At 42.9% G+C, this 23,240-nt stretch overlaps 1 protein-coding gene across 1 annotated transcript; it reads right to left on the bottom strand.

Annotated features, from left to right (window-relative positions):
* Positions 1–1,629: 1,629 nt before the first annotated feature.
* chchd1 (coiled-coil-helix-coiled-coil-helix domain containing 1) lies at positions 1,630–6,141 on the bottom strand. The gene is made up of 3 exons (XM_078530984.1): positions 5,952–6,141; positions 4,898–5,016; positions 1,630–2,706 (listed from the first exon to the last, which is right to left on the bottom strand). Exons 1-3 carry the CDS (start codon positions 6,088–6,090, stop codon positions 2,593–2,595), a joined length of 372 nt encoding a protein of 123 aa, XP_078387110.1. The 5' UTR covers positions 6,091–6,141; the 3' UTR covers positions 1,630–2,592.
* Positions 6,142–23,240: the final 17,099 nt, after the last annotated feature.

Raw genomic sequence — 23,240 nt, 5'->3', positions numbered from 1 at the left:
GAACATTGTGCAATCATCATCGAACATCCCTACTTCTGACCTTATGGAGGGAAGGTCATTAATGAAATAGTTGAAGATGATTGGGCCTAAGACACTACCTTGAGGAACTCCTGCAATGATGCCTTGGCACTGAGATGATTGACCTCCAACAGCCACAACCATCTTCCTTTGTGATAGGTATGAGGCCAACCAGTGGAGAGTTTTCCCTGATTCCCATTGACTCCAATTTTGCTAGCGCTCTTTGCTGTTACATTTGGTCAAATGCTGCCTTTGTGTCAAGGGTAGTCAATCTCACCCTATCTCTTGAGTTCAGCTTTTTTGTCCATGTTAGGACTAAGGCTATAACGAGGTCAGGAGCTGAGTGGCCCTGGTGGAACCCAAATTGAGCGTCAGTCAGCAGGTTATTGCATATTAAGTGCTGCTTGATAGCACTATCGACGTCACTTTCCCTCACTTTATTGATGAACGAGTGTAGACTGATGGGGCAGTAATTGGCAGGGTTAGATTTGTCCTGCTTTTTGTGGACAGGACATACCTGGGCAGTTTTCCATATTGCTGGGTAGATGCCAGTGTTGTAGCTCAATAGGTATTCTCCCAGAGTAGATTGAAAATTAGTCATCAATGGATTCGGATCTGCTTGGAGACTGATTATCAGTGGTGTCACACGGGAGGGCAGTGTTAGCACTTTTGCTATTTACAATTTACATTAATAATTTGGATGCAGGTGTTGGGAGAATCATCTGCGAGGTTGCAGACAATACCAAGATATGCACAGGAACTGGAACCGTAGATGATGTTCAACAAGCACAAGATTTAGGTGAATTAGAAGGTTGGGCTTGTGTTTGGTGAATGATGTTTAACTTTTAAAAGTTCACCAAATGGGCAGGTCCCTACAACTTTCATATAGTCCATAAAATTCTGATGAAAGGTCAGCGATCTGAAGCCTTAACTGTTTCTCCCTCCACAGTATTTCCAGTTTATATTGTTGAATATCAGAACAAAGTCTTTTAATGTAAATATAGTTTTCCAACCATTTAAAGGCTTTTGTATCCATTCATAGGATGTGAGCGTTGCTGTCAAGGCCAACATTTATTGTCCATCTCTAACTGCCCTTGAGAAGGTGATGGTGAAATGTCTGTTCTTTCTCATCTCTTCCAGGGGAGTACAAGTGGTGATGTAAATCATGGTCCTGAGCAGAAGGAAGCCTTACTATTATGCTCTGAACAACTTAACAGCTACAACAGAGAACTATTCTGACATTTTATCAATGCACTGGAGCTTGATTGCTGAAGAAAGACCAGAGAGACTTTCATTCTTACTGAGTGTGGTCTCAATGAATCACACCTATGTTAACGTTGACACCAAGTCCAACAACTCGCCATCTCCCACTTATGAGATCATCTACTTGAAATTAGAATTATACAATTAACACAGATCATTTATGTATAATGGGGAGGGCAGGGAAAAGCTGTGGATACAACAATCTCCCTCGTTGATATTTTACAGACAGTCGAACAATTTACCATTGTTCAAGAAGACAAAAATTAATTAAGATTCTACTACATCAGTGAGCAGAAACTGGCCCCACAATGTAATGTTATTGAAAACATCCACAAAATACTTCTGCACTATGTAACAAAATCACTGCTGGCTTATTAGTAAAGGTTGTAAGTACAGAGAGTATTGGAATTCATTTATTGGACCGAGTCAAATGGAGCACAGTAATACAAGATGCTTTCTCCTGTGATTACAGAGGGTTTGGTATGATTTTATACAATTCTGTGACAATATTGAATAACACTTCAGGAAGGCTTATTTCACTGCTGTCTTAGCAATAGTTGACTATTTGCAAACAATTGAAAAAGTGCAACTCCCAAAACTTGTTCTTTCATATACAAACTGATAGACCTTCCCAAAAGTGAGTGATTTTGACATTGCTAGATGAAATTGGTTGGAAACGCTGCTGGGTGATCCATTGAAAACAGTGTCGGCTGGAGAGCTGCAAGATGGGTTCGAGTTTGAAAATCCCACAATAGAATTCCGGACCTCAGACACTGCCACTACTGGGAAAGCTGTGGACAATGGGATGGTGCACCATAGGGAAGGAAGCAGAATCAGCCCAGACTGCACTAGTACACCTCCTCACATCTAGTTAAAGAAAGGCACAGATAAGAGACATGGGATGGGATCTTCACAAATGGGAATTATATGTGGCGTAGTAGACCCAAGGAGAGAGAATAAAATGCAACACAACCCACAAAAGGCACAATAACAGCAAAGATAAATTAAAAACTAATCTTCTTGTGCATTCAACACAACTTCCAGATATGAAACATTTTGACATGTATTTCACAAAATATAATAAATCACCATCATTTTTATTCAGTGAGACCCATCTTCTTGAATATTTGTGTATCATACAAGGGCATTGTCTCAGTTCTATCAGATTTCTACTATTATTGAGGGACAGTATATTTATACAATTTTCACAGCGGTTATATCCACCAGAAACAAGTCCTTCAGATAGGCTGAAGAGGTAGACAGCAGCCTTTTGAATCTAAGTAGTTCTTATGCATGCTTCAGAACAGGATTTTATGTCACTTGCTTCTTGTTAGGATATCTCTGGAGCAACTTTGTGGCTTGCTTGGGAGTCAAAGTACCGGTTTGTCCCATATTGTCCAAATTTGCTCTTGCTTTCCTCTCCGCCTGCAAGATAGAAATTCCTATTCAGACATCAGGATAACTACACTTCTTTTCCCAAAAATAGACTTTATTTGTTAAATTTATAGAAGTACATTATATGACAGTTCAAAGTTGACCTTAAATAAAATGGAAACGAGATCAGTCCCTTTTAACAATATGTGTCATTACGCTTACAATTACAGCTTATATTTACCATTAAGCCCAAAGGGCTTTACACAGTTTCCAGCCCCTCAGTATACTATGGTGGAAAGGCCTTAGACAGTGGCCTTTCCCCACTGAGCCTTTGCAACTGCCCCAAGCTTCACTGCATCCCTCAGCACATAGTCCTGGATCTTGGAATGTGCCACTCTGCAGACTCCGTCATCAACATAGTTCTTTGTACTGGAGGAACAAGAAGTTTCAGGCAGAGCAAATAACATCTTTCACTGAGTTGATGATCCTCCAGGAGTAATTGATGTTTGCCTTGGTGTGCATCCCTGGGAACAGCCCAGAGAGCACAGAGTCCTGTGTTACAGAACTACTCAGGATGAACCTGGACAAAAACTCCTGCATCTCTTTCCAAACCTGCTTCATAAAGGCACGTCCCAGAAGGAATTGGAGGATGGTTTCTTCCCACCTCAGCTGTGTCAAGAGAAACATGCAGAGATGAGACCCCGGGCGTACAGGAAGGATCTGTCGGGGATGGCCCTTCTCACCGCTAGCCATTTGAGATAACTACACTGGTAGCTTTGATCTGCACAACCGGAATGCCTGAGATGAAGCCTCAACTTTTGCTTGTGAAAGCAATGGATCTGGTGAGTGAGGCCTCAGCAGTAATGTATTGGAATTGATGGCAATCAAAAGTCACAAGTAACCCTGAACAACCCATTACTACCAGCATTCTTCAAACACTGAAACTCTAGCAGAGAGAAGAAATCCCAACAAATGTTTAAATGAAATCCATGAGAAGACCACCCAAAATCTCCAAAAAAATAAACTGAAGCGTCTTCAACTGAAGCTGCATTCTAATCCATTACACGCAATCGAATGTCACAGGCTGGACAAAGTGCAAAATTACTGTGCAGTAACTGTCATGTCATTCCACAATCTCATCCAAGATTCTCCATTTCTTTAAAAAGATCTTTTAAAGCTAAAAATATAGTGAAATTGCCAGACAGATTTCAGAGAGATAGCATATTTACGTAACTCGTGGACTCGACTAAATAGAGTGCACATTGTGCTTTGTTGTATGTTAAATGCATTCATTGTTTGTGATGCCTCTGTTAAACCTGCCTTTTTCACAAGAGTTACCATCAGTTACTCTAACTCATTCTAAAGCTCATGTCTAACTAAGAGTTGGAGCATGTTCCCAAATCTGAGGCAGGTAGGCTTCTCAAAATCCCACGCAGGGTGCAAGAAAACGTTTGGCATGCGATAGGTGTTCCTCCCTCTCCCCACTGGTTCTTTCACATTTAATGCTCCTATTACATTTCTCTCCTGTTTCATGTGGCAGCTCACCCTTTCCCTCCACAAAGATAAGACATGTGGAGACTGAAGGAAATCTAGATTGATTAAGTTTTCTCCACCTCCCCCACAACCACCTTTCCCATCAGCATTCTTGTGAAATTGGCAATTATATCCATTGTTTTCCCAATACATTTTGTCTTTCCCATAAATATACCAACATTATCTTACAGTTCCAGCATGTTAAGGGTGTAGTGGTAATGTCACTGGGCATCATGTAGTTAGAATTTTCAATGTTAAATTTTCTGATGTTTATACTGCACTGTTGCACCATCATTCTCTACACTTCTATACCCATAATTACACATTTCACTCTGCAATATTGTTATTATATATTTATAATCTAAAGCCACAGGCGAATGCTCTGGGGTCACGGGCTCAAATCCAACCACAGCAGCTAGTGGAACTTAAATTCAATTAATTAAAACAAAATCTGGATTGGAAAGCTAGTCTCAGTAATGGTGACCTTGAAACAGTCTTCAATTGTCATAAAAACCCATTTGGTTCATTAATGCTCCTTATGGAAGGAAACCTGCCATCCTTTACCTGGTCTGGCCTATACTTGTACCCAGACCCACAGCAATGTGGTTGATCCATAACTACTCTCAAAAAAGGGCAATTTGGGATGGTAACAAATGCTGACCTTGTCAACAACGCCCACGTCCCATGAATGAATGAAAAAATTGTTTACCTCTGCTTTGGCTGTGCACGTATAGAATGCCTGGATCTCTTTGGTGCAGGCTCTCTCACTGAACTCATTTTGTTTCCAGCAAGCCATCATCACTGACATCTCCGTGATACACGTTGCCTCTGTGAATCATTAAAACATTGGCAAGGTTAGTAGCTAGGAAAAATTATAACATATAAACAGATGAGATTCTGACCATTTTACAGGGTGAAATGTGGATGATGGGCTAACAGCCATAAGCCAGTCTCAGCTTGAGAACAGACAGTAAAAACATGGTACATCAGAAGGTAGCATCAAGTTCGAAACTTTGATTATAGTAGCAATGGAAGACCGCCAGAGATAAGAAAAAGAGATCGAATTTACAGAGACCTCGGGACATCCCAAAGTGCTTTACAACCAAGCAAACGCTGCTGTAATGTCCCATAAATGGTAATAAAATGACCAGATAATCTGTTCTCTTTTTTTTAAACTGATGTCAGTTGGGGTATAAATATTAGCCCCAGGGCGCTGGGGAGAAGTCTCATCCTCTTCTCGAAATAGTATTACATAGGAAAAGGGCCACAGAAACAGGTCATTCGGCCCATAACAGTCCATGCCTGCATTCATCATCCACACAAGCCTCATCTCATCCTTCCTCACCTAAATCTACGATTATAACGCTCTATTCCCTTCTCCCTCGGATTCTTACCCAAATGGATCTGCACTATTCACCTCAACTACTCCCTGTGGCTGTGGGATCTTTTACGTCAACCTGTGACGGCAGACGGGGCATAACTTAACATCGCAAGAGAAAGACGGCACCTCCGACAGTGCGGCACTCCCTCGGTACTGCACCCGGAGTGTCGACCTGGGGTTTTTTTTTTGAAAAAATGAGGATTCAGAAAGACTCTGACTCAAGAGGAGAGTGGGTGCCACCCACTGAGCCCCGGCTGGGTCCTCAGGGAGAAAGGATGAGGCTGGGGATGCTCTATAAGAGATTTGGGTGCAGATAAAGCGGGGCTAGCATGGAGCTGCTGGGCCGAATGGCCGGTTGCTGCTGCCCTGGGGCCTTCCCCACCTCCCAGCCGGCTCTTCTTGTTCGCCACCCTGTCGGCCAGCACCATCGGCTTGTTGGGCTTCAGCACCGGCCGCCCGTGCTGCCTGCTGACCAGCCAGGCCACCCGGGCCTGGACATTCCCTCCGGCCGCCGCCGCCATCGCCGCCAAGCCCCAGCTCCAGCTGCGCCTGCGCCGCCCCGCTGCCGGAAAGGGGCTGCGCCAGCGGGGCGGACGCTGACCTGCTGCCGCAAAGCAAGAACACCTGTCGCAAATATCACCGTTGCAAAGACCCAGCTGTAACAAGCTCAGATCCAGGACAGGGACATGTTTGCTGGGGTTTTGTATGGGATGTAAACAATGCTGTTTAGTGAGACCAATTACAATTATACATCCTATTGAAATCTCTTCTTAATTAATGCAAAGTTTGCTTTATATTTTGATCCCTTGATTCTTCAGTGCCTTATTATTTAATTTAATCCCAGCATTACAAGTGACTACACGTCAAAAGTGCTCTATAAAGTGGATTTTGCGAAGTCCACAGGTTGTGAAAGGTATTATGTAAATGCAAGCCTTTTGAGCTCAGGTGTGACAATCTAGCAATTGCAGTTTATTTCTGCAAAAACATAGTAAACATAGTGTCTAATTAATGCGTTGTGATGTAAGGAAATGTAAGATCTCTGCCCCCCCCCCCCCAATATCTTACTGTTGTGACTTGTGAGGTGCTTTAGATAGAGTAGTTCTGCAGACACTTCTTAGGTGGAACACATTCTGTTTATTTACAAGGTGCTTCTACACCAGACCCTATCTACACACAACAAAAACAGAATTACCTGGAAAAACTCAGCAGGTCTGGCAGCATCGGTGGAGAAGAAATCAGTTAACGTTTCAGGTCTTCATGACCCTTCGGCAGAACTGAGTATAGTTAGGAGAAAAGTGAAATATAAGCTGGTCTAAGGTGGGGGGGCGGGGGGAGAGAGAAGTTGAGGGTGGGGTGATTGTGGAGATAAGCAAGCAGTGATAGGAGCAGATAATCAAAAGATGTCACAGACAAAAGGATCAAAGAGGTGTTGAAGGTGGTGATATTGTCTGAGAAAAGTGCTAATTAAGAATGGAAGACAGGATACTCAAGGTACAGCTCTAGTGGGGGTGGGGTGGAAAGACTAAAAAAGTTTTAGTTTTAGATTTAAAAATAATGGAAATAGGTGGGAAAAGAAGAATCTATATAAATTATTGAAAAAAAAGGGAGGGTGGAGAAACGGGGTGGGGATGGGGGGGAGGGGGAGTTTAAGATCTAAAGTTGTTGAATTCAATATTCAGCCCGGAAGGCTGTAAAGTGCCTAGTCGGAAGATGAGGTGCTGTTCCTCCAGTTTGCGTTGGGCTTCACTGGAACAATGCAGCAAGCCAAGGACAGACATGTGGGCAAGAGAACAGGGTGGAGTGTTAAAATGGCAAGCGACAGGGAGGTTTGGGTCTTTCTTGCGGACAGACCGCAGGTGTTCTGCAAAGCGGTCGCCCAGTTTGCGTTTGGTCTCTCCAATGTAGAGGAGACCGCATTGGGAGCAACGAATGCAGTAGACTAAGTTAGGGGAAATGCAAGTGAAATGCTGCTTCACTTGAAAGGAGTGTTTGGGCCCTTGGATGGTGAGGAGAGAGGAAGTGAAGGGGCAGGTGTTGCATCTTCTGCGTGGGCATGGGGAGGTGCCATAGGTGGGGGTTGAGGAGTAGGGGGTGATGGAGGAGTGGACCAGGGTGTCCCGGAGGGAACAATCCCTACGGAATGCCGTCGGGGGGGTGAAGGGAAGATTGCTGCTCACTTGCAGACTCCTGACTTCCAATTAACTACAGAGTTAGCCCACGCTACTCCACTATTGGTTACACAAGATCATGTGATCTTCCTTTATAACATCCTTCTTAAAGATATACTACACATTAGATCAAACCATAGTTACTACATTTATATAATTGATAAAATGGAAAGGGAAAATGCTCTAATAACCACTTGCTCCACTGAATACAGTGTCGTGTGTGTGACTGGATTGTGAGATGCAATTTTGCACAGATTGGCTTAGGAAAGTCATAAAACCTCCCCCAAAGAAGCCAGCGCTGACAAAAAAATCAGATTGTGTAGCCAAAACAAGGTCCTAAAGTAATTACCCAACAAATTAATTTCTAACTGACAGATCAGGTTGAAGGAAGGAATAGTCCCTGTGCCAGGTCCATTGGTTGTGGATGGGGATACAAACTGTGGTTGAAGCAATTCCTAGGTGTTTGGCCACATAACATTTGGTGCAGTCCTGAGATGTTATGCACAGAAGGAGGCCATTCTTCCCATCATTGAGTCCATGCAAACCCTCTGTGGGGAAATCCAGTCAGTCCCATTTCCCAGCTCTATTCCCTGAAAGTTTATTTCCCTCAAGTGCCTATCCAACTTCCTTTTGAAATCGTTGATTGTCTCCGATTCCACAAGTCTTATGGGCAGTGAGCTCTAGATCTTTATCACATTAAAAAAGTTCTTTCTCACATTCCCCTAATAAATAAACTGGAACTTTACTCTGCAATAAGTTGCAAAAGCACCAAACACCTCCTGCACATTGAGAAACAGTGAGAGTGAGGATGTTTGTTTTTTTAAAAATCCTGTACATTTCCAAAACTGTTCCCCACTAACAAGATATTTTTAATGGGGAAGAATTGTTTTGGAACTTGCCAGCCACAGGCTGACTAGAAGAGGGAAGGAATTAAAACTTTTCCATGCAGAAGTGATGGAAGTTTGGAACTCTCTTTCACAAATGACAATTGATGCGGAATCAATTGTAATTTTAAACCTGAGGTTGATGAATTTCGGTTAACCAAAGTTATTAAGGGATAGGGGCAAAGACGGGTATATAGAGTTAGGTCGCAGGTTAACCATGATCTCTTTGCATGGCAGAACAAGCCTGAATGGCTAAATGGCTTAATCCTGCACCAATGAAATCAAGCAAGCAATGCAAGTTGCTGCAGGTACAACAAGTGCTCTGTTTTGCCACCATAACTCCACAGGAAGTGCAGCAAACCATCTCCTTGATGGACTCAAGTGCAGCAAGGACAACAAAGAATAGGAATTGCTTAATCGGAGAAAGCTTGGATGGTGAGGCATGGGAGCTGTTAGCTCGTCAGACCAATGCAGGGTGGAACTTATCTTCTGGGTCATCAGCATCCAGGAGACTGACCATCCAATCTGGGAGACTCCTGCCCAATCTATGAGGGTTGGGAGTTTCAGATTACCTCTGGCAAACAAGGTGGCTGGGAATGCATCAAAGCTTGCAACACAGGCAAGCAGTTAGAGACAGTCATCCTGGAAATTCTATGTATCCTGGCCGATTTAGCCAAACCCAAGACTAAACCATGAAGAGGCCATCTGATTTGTTCACCCTACGTGACAGCTGATGAAAGTGAGCCTGGTTCATGCTGGAATGTCACATCTGGGAGAACAGAAGTCACCATTTGTGTATCCTACTCTCTCAGTGCTCCTTCTGAAACCCCTCCAAATCACTGTGACCCTCTCCACTCTGACAACATCACCAAACTCTCTGTTCCTCTGACTGTGACCTCTTGTGTGTCACCCCCCTCCCTTTCCCCCAGTTGTGCTCTGGTTTCCACTGTCTGAAATTCACTCCCCAAAACATCTGCCATGCGCTCCCCTCCTTTAAGGCCCCCCCACTAAACCCATCTCTTTGACCCAGCGTCAACAATGGTCATGGTAGGGAAATAGCTAGCAAAACCGAGAGGGGAAAAAAATGAAAGAAAAGGGAGTGAGGATTGAAAGTGAAGATTGGGGCATAGGAAAAGGAGAGAGATGAATAAGAAACTGGAAGGAGTGGGATGGGATAAGGACGCTGAGTAGGAGACAAGGGAGAGAAAAAACATGCATTTATGGGGAATCTAGACAAGAGTCATTATGGCAAAGAAGGAGGCTATTCACCCCTTTGAGTCCTTTCTGACTTCTCTGTGAAGCAATCCAGTCAGATAAACACATGAGGAAGAAAGCAATAGAAGGATATGCTGATGGGCTGAGATGAAGAAGGGTGGAAGGAGGGTTGTGTGGAGTATAAACACCAGTTTGGACCAGTTGGGCTGAATGGCCTGTTTCTCTGCAGTTCACTCTATGTAATTCTTTGGTTCGCCCATTTAACTCACACCCTATGAAACATCGGAGTACACAATGTTGTTGTTATTGCCTTAAATAAAATATAGATGTGCCTTGCCTGATGTTGATACAGGCTGCACAGGATGGGAGAGAGTTCCATTCTCCAACAGTGATATCCCTCATCTAGACAAGCAAAAAAAAAGAGAAAAATTCAGCTGTAAGAATCAACGCATAACTTGTCACTTTCGGCTAGAGAATCATTGAGTTTTTTTAAATCTGCTCCTCACAAAAGTCATCCCTAAAGCTGTGACAGCTTGTTATTGAGCGTGAAGTTCAGATTTTATCTGACTAGCATTAGCTAATTATACCAAGTGGGATGAATGTGGAAGATACCAGACAGATACGTCAGCATGAAGCTTTAATTCAATTTGTATTCTGACATGTTCAAACTCCTGTTAATTATTAATGCTTTCACTTAGAGTAAGATCTGGAGATCCACTAATCCATGACAGTTTGAATAAAAAATGAACTGCTACTTGGCTTCTGGTGAGCACGTTCGTACTCAATTATAACTTCGGCAGGTAAGTGACAAGCTCACTTTCTCTGTCATAATTCAGCGGCATGTCTGGGCTGATGTGTGCCTTGCATGAGAAGTGCCTTGCTACACTAATTCGTACTTGCGGATGAAAATGTTGGGACACTCCCATTTTGAAAGCACTATGGCAATGCATGTTGTTGCTTCAAAACACAGCTGGAAGAATTTTGAGCTCCACAAGTACACAAGAATTGGAGCAGGAATAGGCCATTCAGCTCTTCAAGCCTGTTCAGCCATTTGATAAGATCATGGCTGATCTGATTGTGGTCTCAACTTCACTTTCCTGTTTTCTCACCGTAACCCTTGACTCCCTTGTTGATCAAAAATCTAACTCAGCTTTGAATATCTTCAATGACCCAACTCCACTGCTCTCTTGCGGGAGGAGAATTTCACAGACTAACAACCATCTGAGAGAAAGAGAAATCTCCTCAACTCTGTCTTAGCTGGGAGACCCCTCATTTTTAAACTGTGTCCCTGTTAACAGAGGACTTCAAAACACTATTAGATACAAAAGATGTACAGAAAGTACCTTTTACATTCAAGGACACATTTTACTTAGTACAAGGTATCCGCCCCTGTAATCAGATGCAGGGAATGTATTGAGTGGACAAGATACCTGATGAGGAAACTGTAAATGGGACCCATCTACGTAGGGTAGGGTTGCCAACATGGGTTCATGACCAGGATGCCTGTCTCCAACTGCCCCCATCTCCGCACTCTTGCCATGTCATCCGATATGCCCAGCCTCTTGAGGCACTGCCTTCCCATCCCAATCAGAAAACAGATAGACTCTTGGATGGTTCCTGACTGTCAGTAAAACTGTTGGGTATGGCTGTGATTGCCCATTTTGTCAAGAGTCCCATTCACCCATCATCCCTGTCTTCGCTGATCTACACAGTCTCCCAGTGAAGCAATTAAGGCCTCGATTTTAAAATTCTCATTCCTGTTTTCAAATCTCTCCATGGCCTCAACCCTCCCTATCTCTGTAATCTCCCACATCCCCGCAACCCCACTGGGATATCCGTGCTCCTTGAATTCTGACCTCTTTGTGTGTCCACTATTTTAATGACTCCACAGGCGTGCCTACAGTTGCCTGGACCCTAACCCCTGGAATTCTTTGGCATACCTCTCCGACTCTCTATCTCTCTTTAAGCTGTCCTTTAAAACCTTACCTCTTAGAACAAGTAAAAGCAAAGTACTGCGGATGCTGGAAATCCAAAATATGATCAGGAAATGCAGGAAAAACCCAGCAGGTCCAGCAGCAGCTGTGGAGAGAGAAGCTGAGTTAACGTTTCCAGTCCGTATGACTCTTCTTCTTTAGACCACGTACTTGGTCACCTGCCCCTCTACCTCCTCGGTGTCAAAGTTTGTTTGGTACCACGCCTGTGAAGCGACCGAAGATGTTTTACTGCATTAAAGGCGCTATATAAATACAAGTTGTTTTCTTGTAATGCAAACTAGACAGCAAGCTCCGGTTTCGCCCTTACGTTATGCCTCAATGAGTTTTTTTCAGCCTGTGGTTTCATAGGCAGGGTACCCCAGTAATCGACGGCGTTGGATTAGCAACACTGAGATCATGAGAGTTCATCATCCCACTATGGCAAGTTGCGAAACTGAGTTCAATAAATCTGATCATTTAGGGCTGCCTGAAGAAAAATAATCCTGACATTGCTTTCAGAACCCTTGCATTTAATTTGGTTTTCAGCTCCCCGCACGTTACTGCTTTCTCCTTCCTCCCTCCTAATTAGCGTGCGCTCATGCTTGCAGACGTGTTTCCAAAACTCAAATTATCAGGACAAGTTTCATAGACTAGGCTTGTAGAAGATTAAGGGGTAATCTAATTGAGGTACATAAGATGATTAAAGAATTTGATAAGGTGAATAGGAAGAGAAGCTATTTTCTCCGCCGGCAGGCTCCACAACATTAGGGTATAACCTTAAAATTGGAGCTGGGCCATTCAGGGGCGTTGTCAGGAAATACTTTTTCAGATAAAGTGTTGTAGAAATCTGGAACTCTCTCTCCCAAAAAGCTATTGAGGATGGGGGATGAGGGGAAGTGGGCAGGAGTGCGGAGTTAAGGCCACAATCAGATCAGCCATGATCTTATTGAAAGGTGGTGCAGGCTTGAGGGGCTGAATGGCCTAATCCTGTTCTTACTTCTTATATTCTTATGATCTTATGTAGCATAAAATGTCAAAACTGAGATTGATAGGTTTTTGTTGGTCAAGGGTATTAAAGGTAACAGCACCAAGGCAGGTAGATGGAGTTGATCAGTCAAGATCTAATTGAAAGCAATTAGGTGGAGCAAACTCGAGGGGCTGAATGGCCTCCTCTTGTTTCCATGCTCCTATGTTTCATTATAGACCCATTGCTGTTAAAGGTTTTCCTAACCTTTATGCAGGCAGGGTGAAGTCACTGTACTATCCCTCTACCATACCATTATCCAACTTAAAAATGACTTTACTAATAGTAGACTGATCTCTAGAAAAACTCAGCTGAATACATTCAGTGTGTGACTCAGACAGCAATCTGGATAACTGATGAGCATGTCAGGCAGGATCTAATATTACCTCAATGTTTGGCAATTGGCCTGGTATAAGGTATTAAAGAATCAATGCCTTGAAAACTATTTATTGTGGGAAGGGTTAGTCATAAGTATTGAGAGCCAAGTTTTACTTTGCTGCTGCAATACACCAATGAAGAGTATTAACCTTCACTTTGCGTAAGAACATAAGAACTAGGAACAGAAGTAGGCCATTCAGCCCGTCAAGCCTGCTCCTTTATTCAATAAGATCATGGCTGATCTGATTGTGGCTTTAACTCCACTTTCCTGCCTACTCCTCATAACCCTTGACCCCACCTTGTAGATCAAAAATCTGTCTAACTCAGCCTTGAATATATCTAATGACCCAGCCTCCACTGCTGACTGGAAGAGAAATCCAAAGACAAAATACTCTCTAAGAGAAGAAATTCCTCCTCATCTCCTCTTAAGTGGGAGCCCACTTATTTTGAAAATATGCCCCCTAGTTCTAGATTCCCTCACAAGGTGAAACATTCTCTCAGCATCTACCATGTCAAGCCTCCTCAGAATCTTAAATAAGATCACCTCCCAGTATCCTAAAGTCCAATGAGTCTGGACCTAACCTGTGTGGATGAAAGAAAGAACCTGTATTTATATAGCATCTATTTCGAACTCATGGAGATCGCAGTGTACTTTACAGCCAATGAACTGCATTTGAAGTGTAGTCACTGTTGACATGTAGAGAAATGGAGCACCCAATTTGTGCTCAGCAAGCTCCCAAAAATAGTCACGTGACAATGACTGCAGTATCTGTTTAGTGTTAAACATTGGACAGGACGCCTGGGATAACTTTCTCTAACGTTGCCACTGGATGTTTACATCCATCTGAGAGAAGCAAGTGGAGCCTTCAACAATCTAGCACTGGGGTGCCAGCCTGGAGTATGTGTTCAAACGTCTGGAGTGTGACTTGAAGCTACAACCTTCAAACTGTGTGGTGGGAGTGCTGCCCATTGAATCACTGATGATGCTAAGGATCATAGTCAGGCAGTCAGCACCACCACAAGATCAATCATCTAGTGACATTTGTCTGCACAGTGGTGGAGTGTTCCAGTTTACTCAGGGAGTCTGAGTTGCTCTGGCAACATGCACTTTTCCCATGTATGTTGTAGTATGAAGCAATAGATAGTGTTGGTAGAGGCTCCAGCATCACAAAGCCAATCAGAAACCTCTCCTGCTCTTACCACCTGCCTGTTTGGCCACATTACGAACACATCTTCCTTAGTCATCAAGTCCTGGGGTGGGACTTGAACCTGGAGTTTCTGGCTCAGAGGCAGGGATGCTACCCACTGTGCCACAAGCCCTTGCTACTACTACCATATACTGAGGCAACATCAAGTAAAATATTGACCTGGTTTGATCAAAAGGTGACCATGTCAGGTTTTGGACTCCAGGCTTGTGGTTAGCTATAAAAAAATGATCTTTAGATTTTGTTTTCAGTTTTGGTCTCAGTTCTAAAGCAGGTGGCCAAACAACATGTGTGAAATCTCTTCCCTTTACAGTTTTTACCAGGAAGTGACTTGTGTTGAGGCAGGGTTCCACTGGATCTCGGTACCTCTTTCTTTATGTGTGAACCCGATAGTGCTAGTAGGCTATGTAACTGTGGATGAATCATGGCTTATTTGACATCTGTTCCCCAGCCACCCCCTAATCACATACAATCAACTTCCAACAGGAGTCGATGAATGACCATTAGGAATGGAAACCTTGTCTGTTTCTTTTCCTTTTCTTATTTACAGGGCACTGAGAGCAATTGCAATGCACCATCATCCTGGCAGCATCATCTCCACTCGCTGGTGCACTCGTCAATTGTTACAGGTACGGTAGTGTCATGGTTATGTTACTGGAGTAGTTTTCCAGAGGCTTTGACTAGTAATGTGTCTATGTGATGCATGTAATAATAATTTTTTTCATATTCGTTCATGGGATGTGGGCGTCGCTGGCAAAGCCAACATTTGTTGCCCATCCTTAATTACCCCTTGAACTGAGTGGCTTGCTAGGCCATTTCAGAGGGCAGTTAAGAGTCAACCATATTGTTGTGGGTCTGGAGTCCAGACTGAGTAAGGATGGCAGGTTTTCCTCCCTAAAGGACATTAGTGAACTAGATGGGTTTTTACCACATCAATGATAGTTGTCATGGTCACCATGTGAGAATGTGTGTATTAATCCCATCAGGGCTGCTTCAAAATTTGAATCCAGTTTTCTAAAAAGGTAGTGAAGTTCAATAAAAGTGTCCCTGAAACAGTTGGATTGGCATAAGAACCCCAACTGGTTCTCTAATGTACTTTAGAGAAGGAAATGCACTGTCTTCACCTGGTCTGGGATATATCAAACTGAGAGGTTATCCCCATCCGGCTCCTCTCTCTAGAAAAAAGACAGGAGAGTGACATGACAGAGGTTTTTAAGATTGTGAGAGGGTAGATCTAGAGAAAATTTTATTTGTTTACAGGGAAGACCAAAACTAGGGGCCAAATATAAGAGTCATTAATAAATCCAACAAGGAATTCAGGTGAAACTTTTTTACCCACAGAATGGTGAGAATGTGGAATTCACTACTACATGGAGCAGTTGATGGGACTGGCATAGGGGAATATGGAGTGAGAAAGAAATAGAGGGGATATGCTGATGGGGCTGGATGAAGTAGGGTAGGAAAAAGCTCATGTGGAGCATAAACACTGATATGACCCTGTTGGGCCAAATGTCCTGTTTCGGCACTCAAGGCTGTGTTACAGATCACTTAAGGAATCCAAGTTTCTATAGCAACTTGCACACATAGTCAGGAGCTACAAGAGAGACCCCAGCCTCCTTTCTGTTACACAGCTGACCAAGAATCTCTCCCACTCTTACCACCTGCCATTCATGTGCGTTGGAATTATAAACACACCTTCCTTAGCCACCAAGTCCTGGGGTGGGATTTGAACCTAAAGCTTCATAACTCAGAGGTAGGGACACTACTCACTGCACCACAAGACCTCACAAGCACCATGTAACACTATTCAATACATGTGACTCCAGTCTCACATTAATGTAATTGATTCTTAACTGCTTTCTGAAGTTGCACAAGCAAGTTAGTGAAGAGTACCCAGGACAACAAGGGATGAGCAATAAATACTGACAACATCCAAATCCTGGCAAAGAATTAAAGACTTGGGGCTTTATATTTACTGTTTATAATGTGATCTCTTGTTTCAATATGTTGTAGATTTAAAATACACTCCAGACTCTTCGCTGTATCTGAATCACATTCTGGGAGTCATGGATGAAATATCTGATTAGATTCTGTCATTGTTATTTGGGATCTGTGCTTATATTGAATTATGTAAACCAAATAATCGTTAACAACCAAGTAAGGCCGTATTTCTTAAAATAATAAATTAGTTTTTGCCCAGTTGTCAGCGATTGCAGATTGAAATCATAGCTGAAGACTCCATTGCTTTATTCCCAGATTGTTCAAGGTGAGCCATGTCCACTAGGATCAGTAATCAGAGGGCATGGATTTAATAAAATTGGAGGGCATGGGTTTAAGATAATTGGCAGAAGAACCAGGGGGAAGGTGAGGAGAATTTGTTATTTAAAGTCAATGAGTTGTTATCATCTGGAATGCACTGCCTCAAGTATTCAATAGAAGCAGATTCAATAGAAATAGGAATAACACCTTTCATGAGCTCAGGATACCCCATAGTGCTTCACAGTTAGTGAAGTACTTTTTGAAGTGTAGTTACTGTTACACTGTAGGAAATGTAGCAGCCAATTTACACGTAGCAAGCTCCCACAAACTTCATAGTGAAAATGGCTAGATAATCTGCGTTTGTGTAATAAAAGCAAAATACTGCAGATGCTGGATATCTGAAATAAAAACAGAAAGTGTCGGAAAAACTCAGCAGGTCCGGCTGCATCTGTGGAGAGAGAAACAGAGTTAATGTTTTGAGCCCAATATGACTCTTCTTTGGAGCTTTTGTGGTGTTGATTGAGGGATAAATATTGGCCAGGACACTGGGGGGAAGAGCACCCCCTCCTCTTCGAAATAGCATCAAGGGATCTTTTGTAAGGTTAACATTTCATCCAAAAGATGGCACCTCCAACAATGCAGCACTCCCTCAGAGCATTAGCCTGGATTTTTGTGCCCAAGTCTGTAAAGTGGGACTTGAACCCACAGCCCACTGACTCAGAGGCAAAAGTGTTACCCATCAAACCACAGCTGGCACTGATAGCTTAACTTTCAAAAGAGAATTGGATATATATCTGAAAAGGAAATATTTTCAGGCCTACAGGGACAGAGCAAGGAGTGGGATTAATTGATTACTTCTTTCAAAGAGCTGATCGATGGGCTGAATGACCTCCTCCTATGCTGTATCATTCTATGATTCGATGAGAAGTGCAGGTGCAAGAATTCCAGTTGCCATTCTAAAGGTGCACTTCTCAAGTATTTTGTTTGCAGGGTTATGGACAAAAAGTGGGGATGCAGAACTAAAGACAAGTCCTCTTTCTAAAAGCCAGCACAGGCACTATGGGTTGAATGGCCTCCTTCTGTTTTATGGGTTTCTATGATTCTATGCATATTTAAGGGTCTTTGCTCAACTTTCTTTGGCTGACTTGATAGGACAGAGTTTTTTAACCTTCCTTTCCTCTCCTGAAACTGTTGGGTGACTTTCAGTGCAGCTGGATGTGACCCCTATGGAGACAGCTTCATTTAATGGTAAGCTTTGGATTTACATCCAGGGACAAGTTTGACAGGTGTTAGCTTTATCCTCTGACAAATTAGGCATCAGGACAGATTTACATCCCGCAGTTCATCAACTGAACTGATGTGTTGTTGCCAATGCCAATCAATCCCACCGATGAATCTGGCTTGGGATCAATAGTCTCATTCTGAAAACCACTGAACAATGCAGCTGAGCATGCAATTCCAGAAAACTCTGGGGCTCATGCCTCTTCCATTTCCCCCGAATGTTGATGTCTCACCTCCAGTTGTCCCTGGTACTGCTCCACATTGCACCTCTGTACTAGGTATGCAGCAAACATTTTCATCAGATTTGGAAGCAGCCACCATCACAATCCTTCACATCATTATTCTTTACATATCCAATCATTGAACTGAACCCAAAGTTTCTCCTCCTGATTTTTCTTCACTTGGGGGCACAAGAGATGAAGATGATGGATCTGGGTTATGTTTGTATCTGTCCAAGCTAAGTGGAAGTCATTCAACTAATCGTCATTGTGTCCGTGTCGACTCTTTGAGACAGAGATCCAATTATTTATTCCGCCAATGCTTTCACGGACAAGCACATAGGGCTTCTCTGTGATGACAAATCATGTTTGAGAAGGAGAAATAAATTACTGTTTCTGTCTGTAAGTATTTCGGAGTCTTGTTATGAACTTATTTTCTACTAGTTGAGCAAAACTCTCATAGGAAGGTCGAAACAGTCTGCAATTTCCCAAGTCACATTCATCCAAACTCTTAATCAGCAATAGTACCTTTTTTTAAATTAAAGAACATGTAATGAAGCAATGATCACATTCACTGTGTAGGTATGTAATATCTGCATCAGTTTATTCTGGTGTTACTGGTGTTACTATTACTGTTGAACAAAGTACATCTGGTATAGATTCAGGGTGTTTTATCATGAATGAATGGCTTGGTGTTGAAGAGGAAATATCGATCAGAATCCGAATTTTAAGAAGATAAACCGCGTGAAGGAACTAGTTTACTCAGACCACCACCTGGGCTGATAAGTGGCAAGTTAAATTCGCGCCACTTATAAAAGTGCCAGGCAAAGACCATCTTCAACAAAAAAGAATCCAACCACTTCTTGACATTCGATGCATTACCATTGCTGAATCCCCCACTATCAACATCCTGGGGGGTTGACCAGAAACTGAACTGGACCAGCCACATGAATACTGTGGCTACAAGAGCAGGTCAGAGGCTGGGAATCCTGCAGCAAGTAACTCTCCTCCTGACTCCCCAAAGCCTGTCCACCATCTACAAGGCACAAGTCAGGAGTGTGATAGAATACTCCCCACTTGCCTGGATGAGTGCAGCTCCAAAAACACACAAGAAGCTCAACACCATCCAGGACAAAGCAGCCCACTTGATTGATCCACCACCTTCAACATCCACTCCCTCCATCACCGCGCATTATATTGAACACACCGCGTTCTTTTTCCAAGCTAATGACATTGCTGGGGAGGAGAAGAGCCGTGCAATCCTCTTATCCGTGTATGGATTGATCCAAAGTTTAATGGCACCCAGTGCCCTGGATTTGAAAAGTTTTGATGATTTAGTGAACCTTGTGAAGACTCATTACCAGCCCAAGCCCTCGGTGATGATACAACAGTTCAAACTTAACTCAAGAAATAGAGCCTGGGGAGACAGTCACTTGTTGTGTGGCAAGTCTGAAACAGTTAACAGAATATTGCAAGTTTGGTACATCTATCAATGATATGCTTAGAGATCGTTTGGTGTGCAGTATAAATGAAGATGCGATTCAGAAGAGATTACTGTCTGAAATAAACGTGGATTTTCAGAAGGTGCAGGAAATGGCACTGGCCATAGAAGGTGCAGTGAGGGACTCGAAAGTCACACAGGGAGCGGAAAATGATGCCGTCCTCCACATTGGATGGAGAGTTCTAGCCAAAATGTGCGTGAAAATGCACAGCTCTGATGAGAAGCAGGAAGCAGCCACAGGTTTCAGACAAATAAAAAGAAATGACTTTGCAGCAAAAACATGGAATAATGGTAACAGAGGTGGAAGCAGACAACCTTTTAATTAATTAAAGGTTAAAAAAATCAAATGTTTTTACTATCAGCGAAATGGACACCTCATGAGACATTGCAACGATAGAATCAGGCAGACTTTCAATCAAAAGAAAAAACCCCATGAGGTCCATAACATAGAAGAGCCTGAAGTAACATATTCAGATATTTATTCATTGTATAATTTAAAGGTAGGAAGAACAGGACCAATCTATGTAACAGTGAGGGTGAATAATGGAAATGGATACAAGCGCTTCCACTATGGTGATAGGTGAGCATACTTATAAATACCTGAACCATGGAGAATGTAAATTAAATTTGGAAGAAACAGATGCCAAATTGAAAACTTACAGAGGAGAAAACATCAAAATCAAAGGCATAAGCAGGGTTACCGTACAGTACAGAAGGCAGTCATCGAAATTACCCTTGATGGTGGTAGCAGGTGAAGAGCCAACCCTCCTTGGACGAGACTAGCTGAAAGAAATCAAATTGGATTAGACTGAGATCTTCCAACTGAGAGCCACTGGGTTACCTGCGCTACTACAAAAATACGCCTCAATTTTCAAAGATCAACTCGGGAAGATCCAAGGGTTACAAGCAAAGATTCATGTTGATCCAGACTCTACCCCCAGATTTATGAAGGCAAGACCGGTATGCAATGTGAGAAAAAGTAGATGCCGAATTGGATAGATTAGAGAAACTGGGAGAGATACAACCTGTGCAGTTCTCGGAATGGGCAGCACCAATAGTTCCCGTACCTAAGCCAGACCAAAGTGTTCGAATTTGTGGAGATTACAAATTGACTGTTAATAAAGTGGCTAAGTTGGACAGGCACCCTGTACCAAGAATTGAAGACCTATCTGCGAAGCGGGCGGGTGGAACCACCTACATGATGCTTCATATCAGCCATGCTGATCAACAATTAAAGTTAGAGAAGTTTGTCACAGTCAATACACACAAAAGGCTGCACCAATATGCCCATTTGCCTTTTGGCGCATCCTCTGTATGCACCAAATTCCAGAGGACAATGGAAAATTTACTGCAGCGATTGCCTCATGTTATAATTTATTTAGATGACATCCTCATGACAGGATTCACTGAAAAAGAGCATTTGGCAAACTTGGAAGAAGTTTTGAAGCATTTTTCACAAGCAGGAGTGCGATTAAAAAAAAGAAAACTGCACATTCCAAGGGAAAGAGGTAGTTCACTTAGGTCACAGGGTAGGTGCACAGGGCCTCTACCTGGTTGAAGAAAAAACGAGAGCCACTAGAGAGGCACCAGCACCAAGGAACACCTCCGAGCTAAAATCATTCTTGGGGATGATCAATTACTATGGATGCTTTTTGCCTAATTTGTCGACAATAAATTAGGAGGAGGCAGTGGCGTAGTGGTATTGTCACTGGACCACTGGTAATGCTCTGGGGACTGGGGTTCAAATCCCACACGGCAGATTGCATCCAATAAAAATCTGGAATTAGAAGTTTAATGATGAATGTAAAACAGTTGCTGATCATCATAAAAACCCATCTGGTTTCACTAAAAGGGAAGGAAATCTGCTGGCCTGCATGTGACTCCAGACCCCACAGCAATGTGATTGACTCTTAAATGCCCTATGAACCAGGGTAATAAATGCTGGCCTAGCCAGTGATGCTCTCATCTCATGAACTAATAAAAAAAAGAACTGGAACCCCTGTATTACCCACTTAAAAACACCCACAGGAAGTACCTCCTTATGGAGTGGGAGCAGCACTCTCCCATCAAATGGACAATGGCTCAGAATGACCTATTGGATATGTATCAAGAACACTCAACACAGTGGAAAAAGGATACTCACAGATAGAAATAGAAGGCTTGCCAATCATCTTTGGTGTCAAGAAATTTCCCCATATGTACACAGCTGTCATTTTACCATGTTTCACACCACAAGCCCACATAGGATTGTTCAGCGAGGACAAGGCTAGACCACCCATAGCCTCAGCAAGAATACAGAGATGGACGCTGATCCTGGCAGCGTATGAGTATACTTTCATCCACAGGCCTGGAAATCAGATTGCAAATGCTGAGGCGCTTAGTCATTTGCCTTTGAAAGAAAATGATGAGGATGTTCCAGTTCCTCAAGAACTTGTTTTATTATTGAACTTCTTAGATTCATCGCCGGTATGTGCTAGACAGATTAGAGATTGGACAAGTCCAGACCCAGTCTTATCCAAAGTACGTGAACAAGTTCTTCACGGTTGGTCACGAGAACAGGAATCTGACAAAATGAAACCGTATTTTCACAGAAGGTATGAGATAACCAGCCAGGGTGGCATCTTATTGTGGGGAGCTCGAGTGATTGTTCCTCCAAAAGGACAAAAGCCATTGTTAACTGAACTACATAGTACACGTTCAGGTATTTCCCGAATGAAGACCATAGCTCGCAGCTATCTATGATGGCCTGGAATGGATGGAGAAATTGAGAGCTAGTGAAAAGATGTGTGCAGTGTCAGCAAGTGCAAAAGTTACCTCCAACAGCTCTGTTACACCCCACACGGGAGTGGCCAGGAAGACCGTGGGTGCGATCGCATATTGACTATATGGGACTTTTTATGGGAACAATGTTTCTCCTTATTGTTGATGCTCACTCAAAATGGATGGACATATATGAGGTAAAGTCACTGATATCTTCTGCTACAATTGACAAGCTACATCAAAGCTTCACCATCAACTGACTACCAGGAGTGGTCATATCAGATAATGGCACGGCATTTACAAGTGCTGAGTTTCAACGGTTTATCAGCCCCAACAGTGTTACTCATGTAAAAACTTCACCATACCACCCTTTCTCGAATGGACTGGCCGACTGAGCAGTCCAAACATTCAAAGCTGGTGTGAAGAAATTAACTGGACACTCCATAGTGACCAAATTAGCACACTTTGTTTTCCATCATCAAACCACCCCTCACACGACAACAGCGGTCACATCTGCGGAATTGTTGATGAAACGCCAAGATCGAGCTTAGTAACGCCAAATTTAGGGGGTAAGGTGGAAAGGAGTCAGGGAAGTCAGAAAATTGTACATGACTAGCATAGTCGTGAGAGAAAGTTTACTGTAGGAGAGACGGTAAATGTGAAAAATTTTGGTGAAAGGCCCATGTGGTGAAATAAGTGCAGTTACTGGACCTCCTTCTTACCACGTGAAAGTGGAAAACCAAATCATGCGAAGACATATGGATCATATAAGGAGGAGAGAAGCAAAGTATCAGGAAATGATTCC

The sequence above is a fragment of the Cetorhinus maximus genome, chromosome 27 (assembly GCF_964194155.1).
Source record: "Cetorhinus maximus chromosome 27, sCetMax3.hap1.1, whole genome shotgun sequence".
Taxonomy (NCBI): Eukaryota; Metazoa; Chordata; class Chondrichthyes; order Lamniformes; family Cetorhinidae; genus Cetorhinus; species Cetorhinus maximus.
Note: the sequence above shows the minus strand (reverse complement) of the source record. Positions and strands in the feature narration are given on the sequence as shown.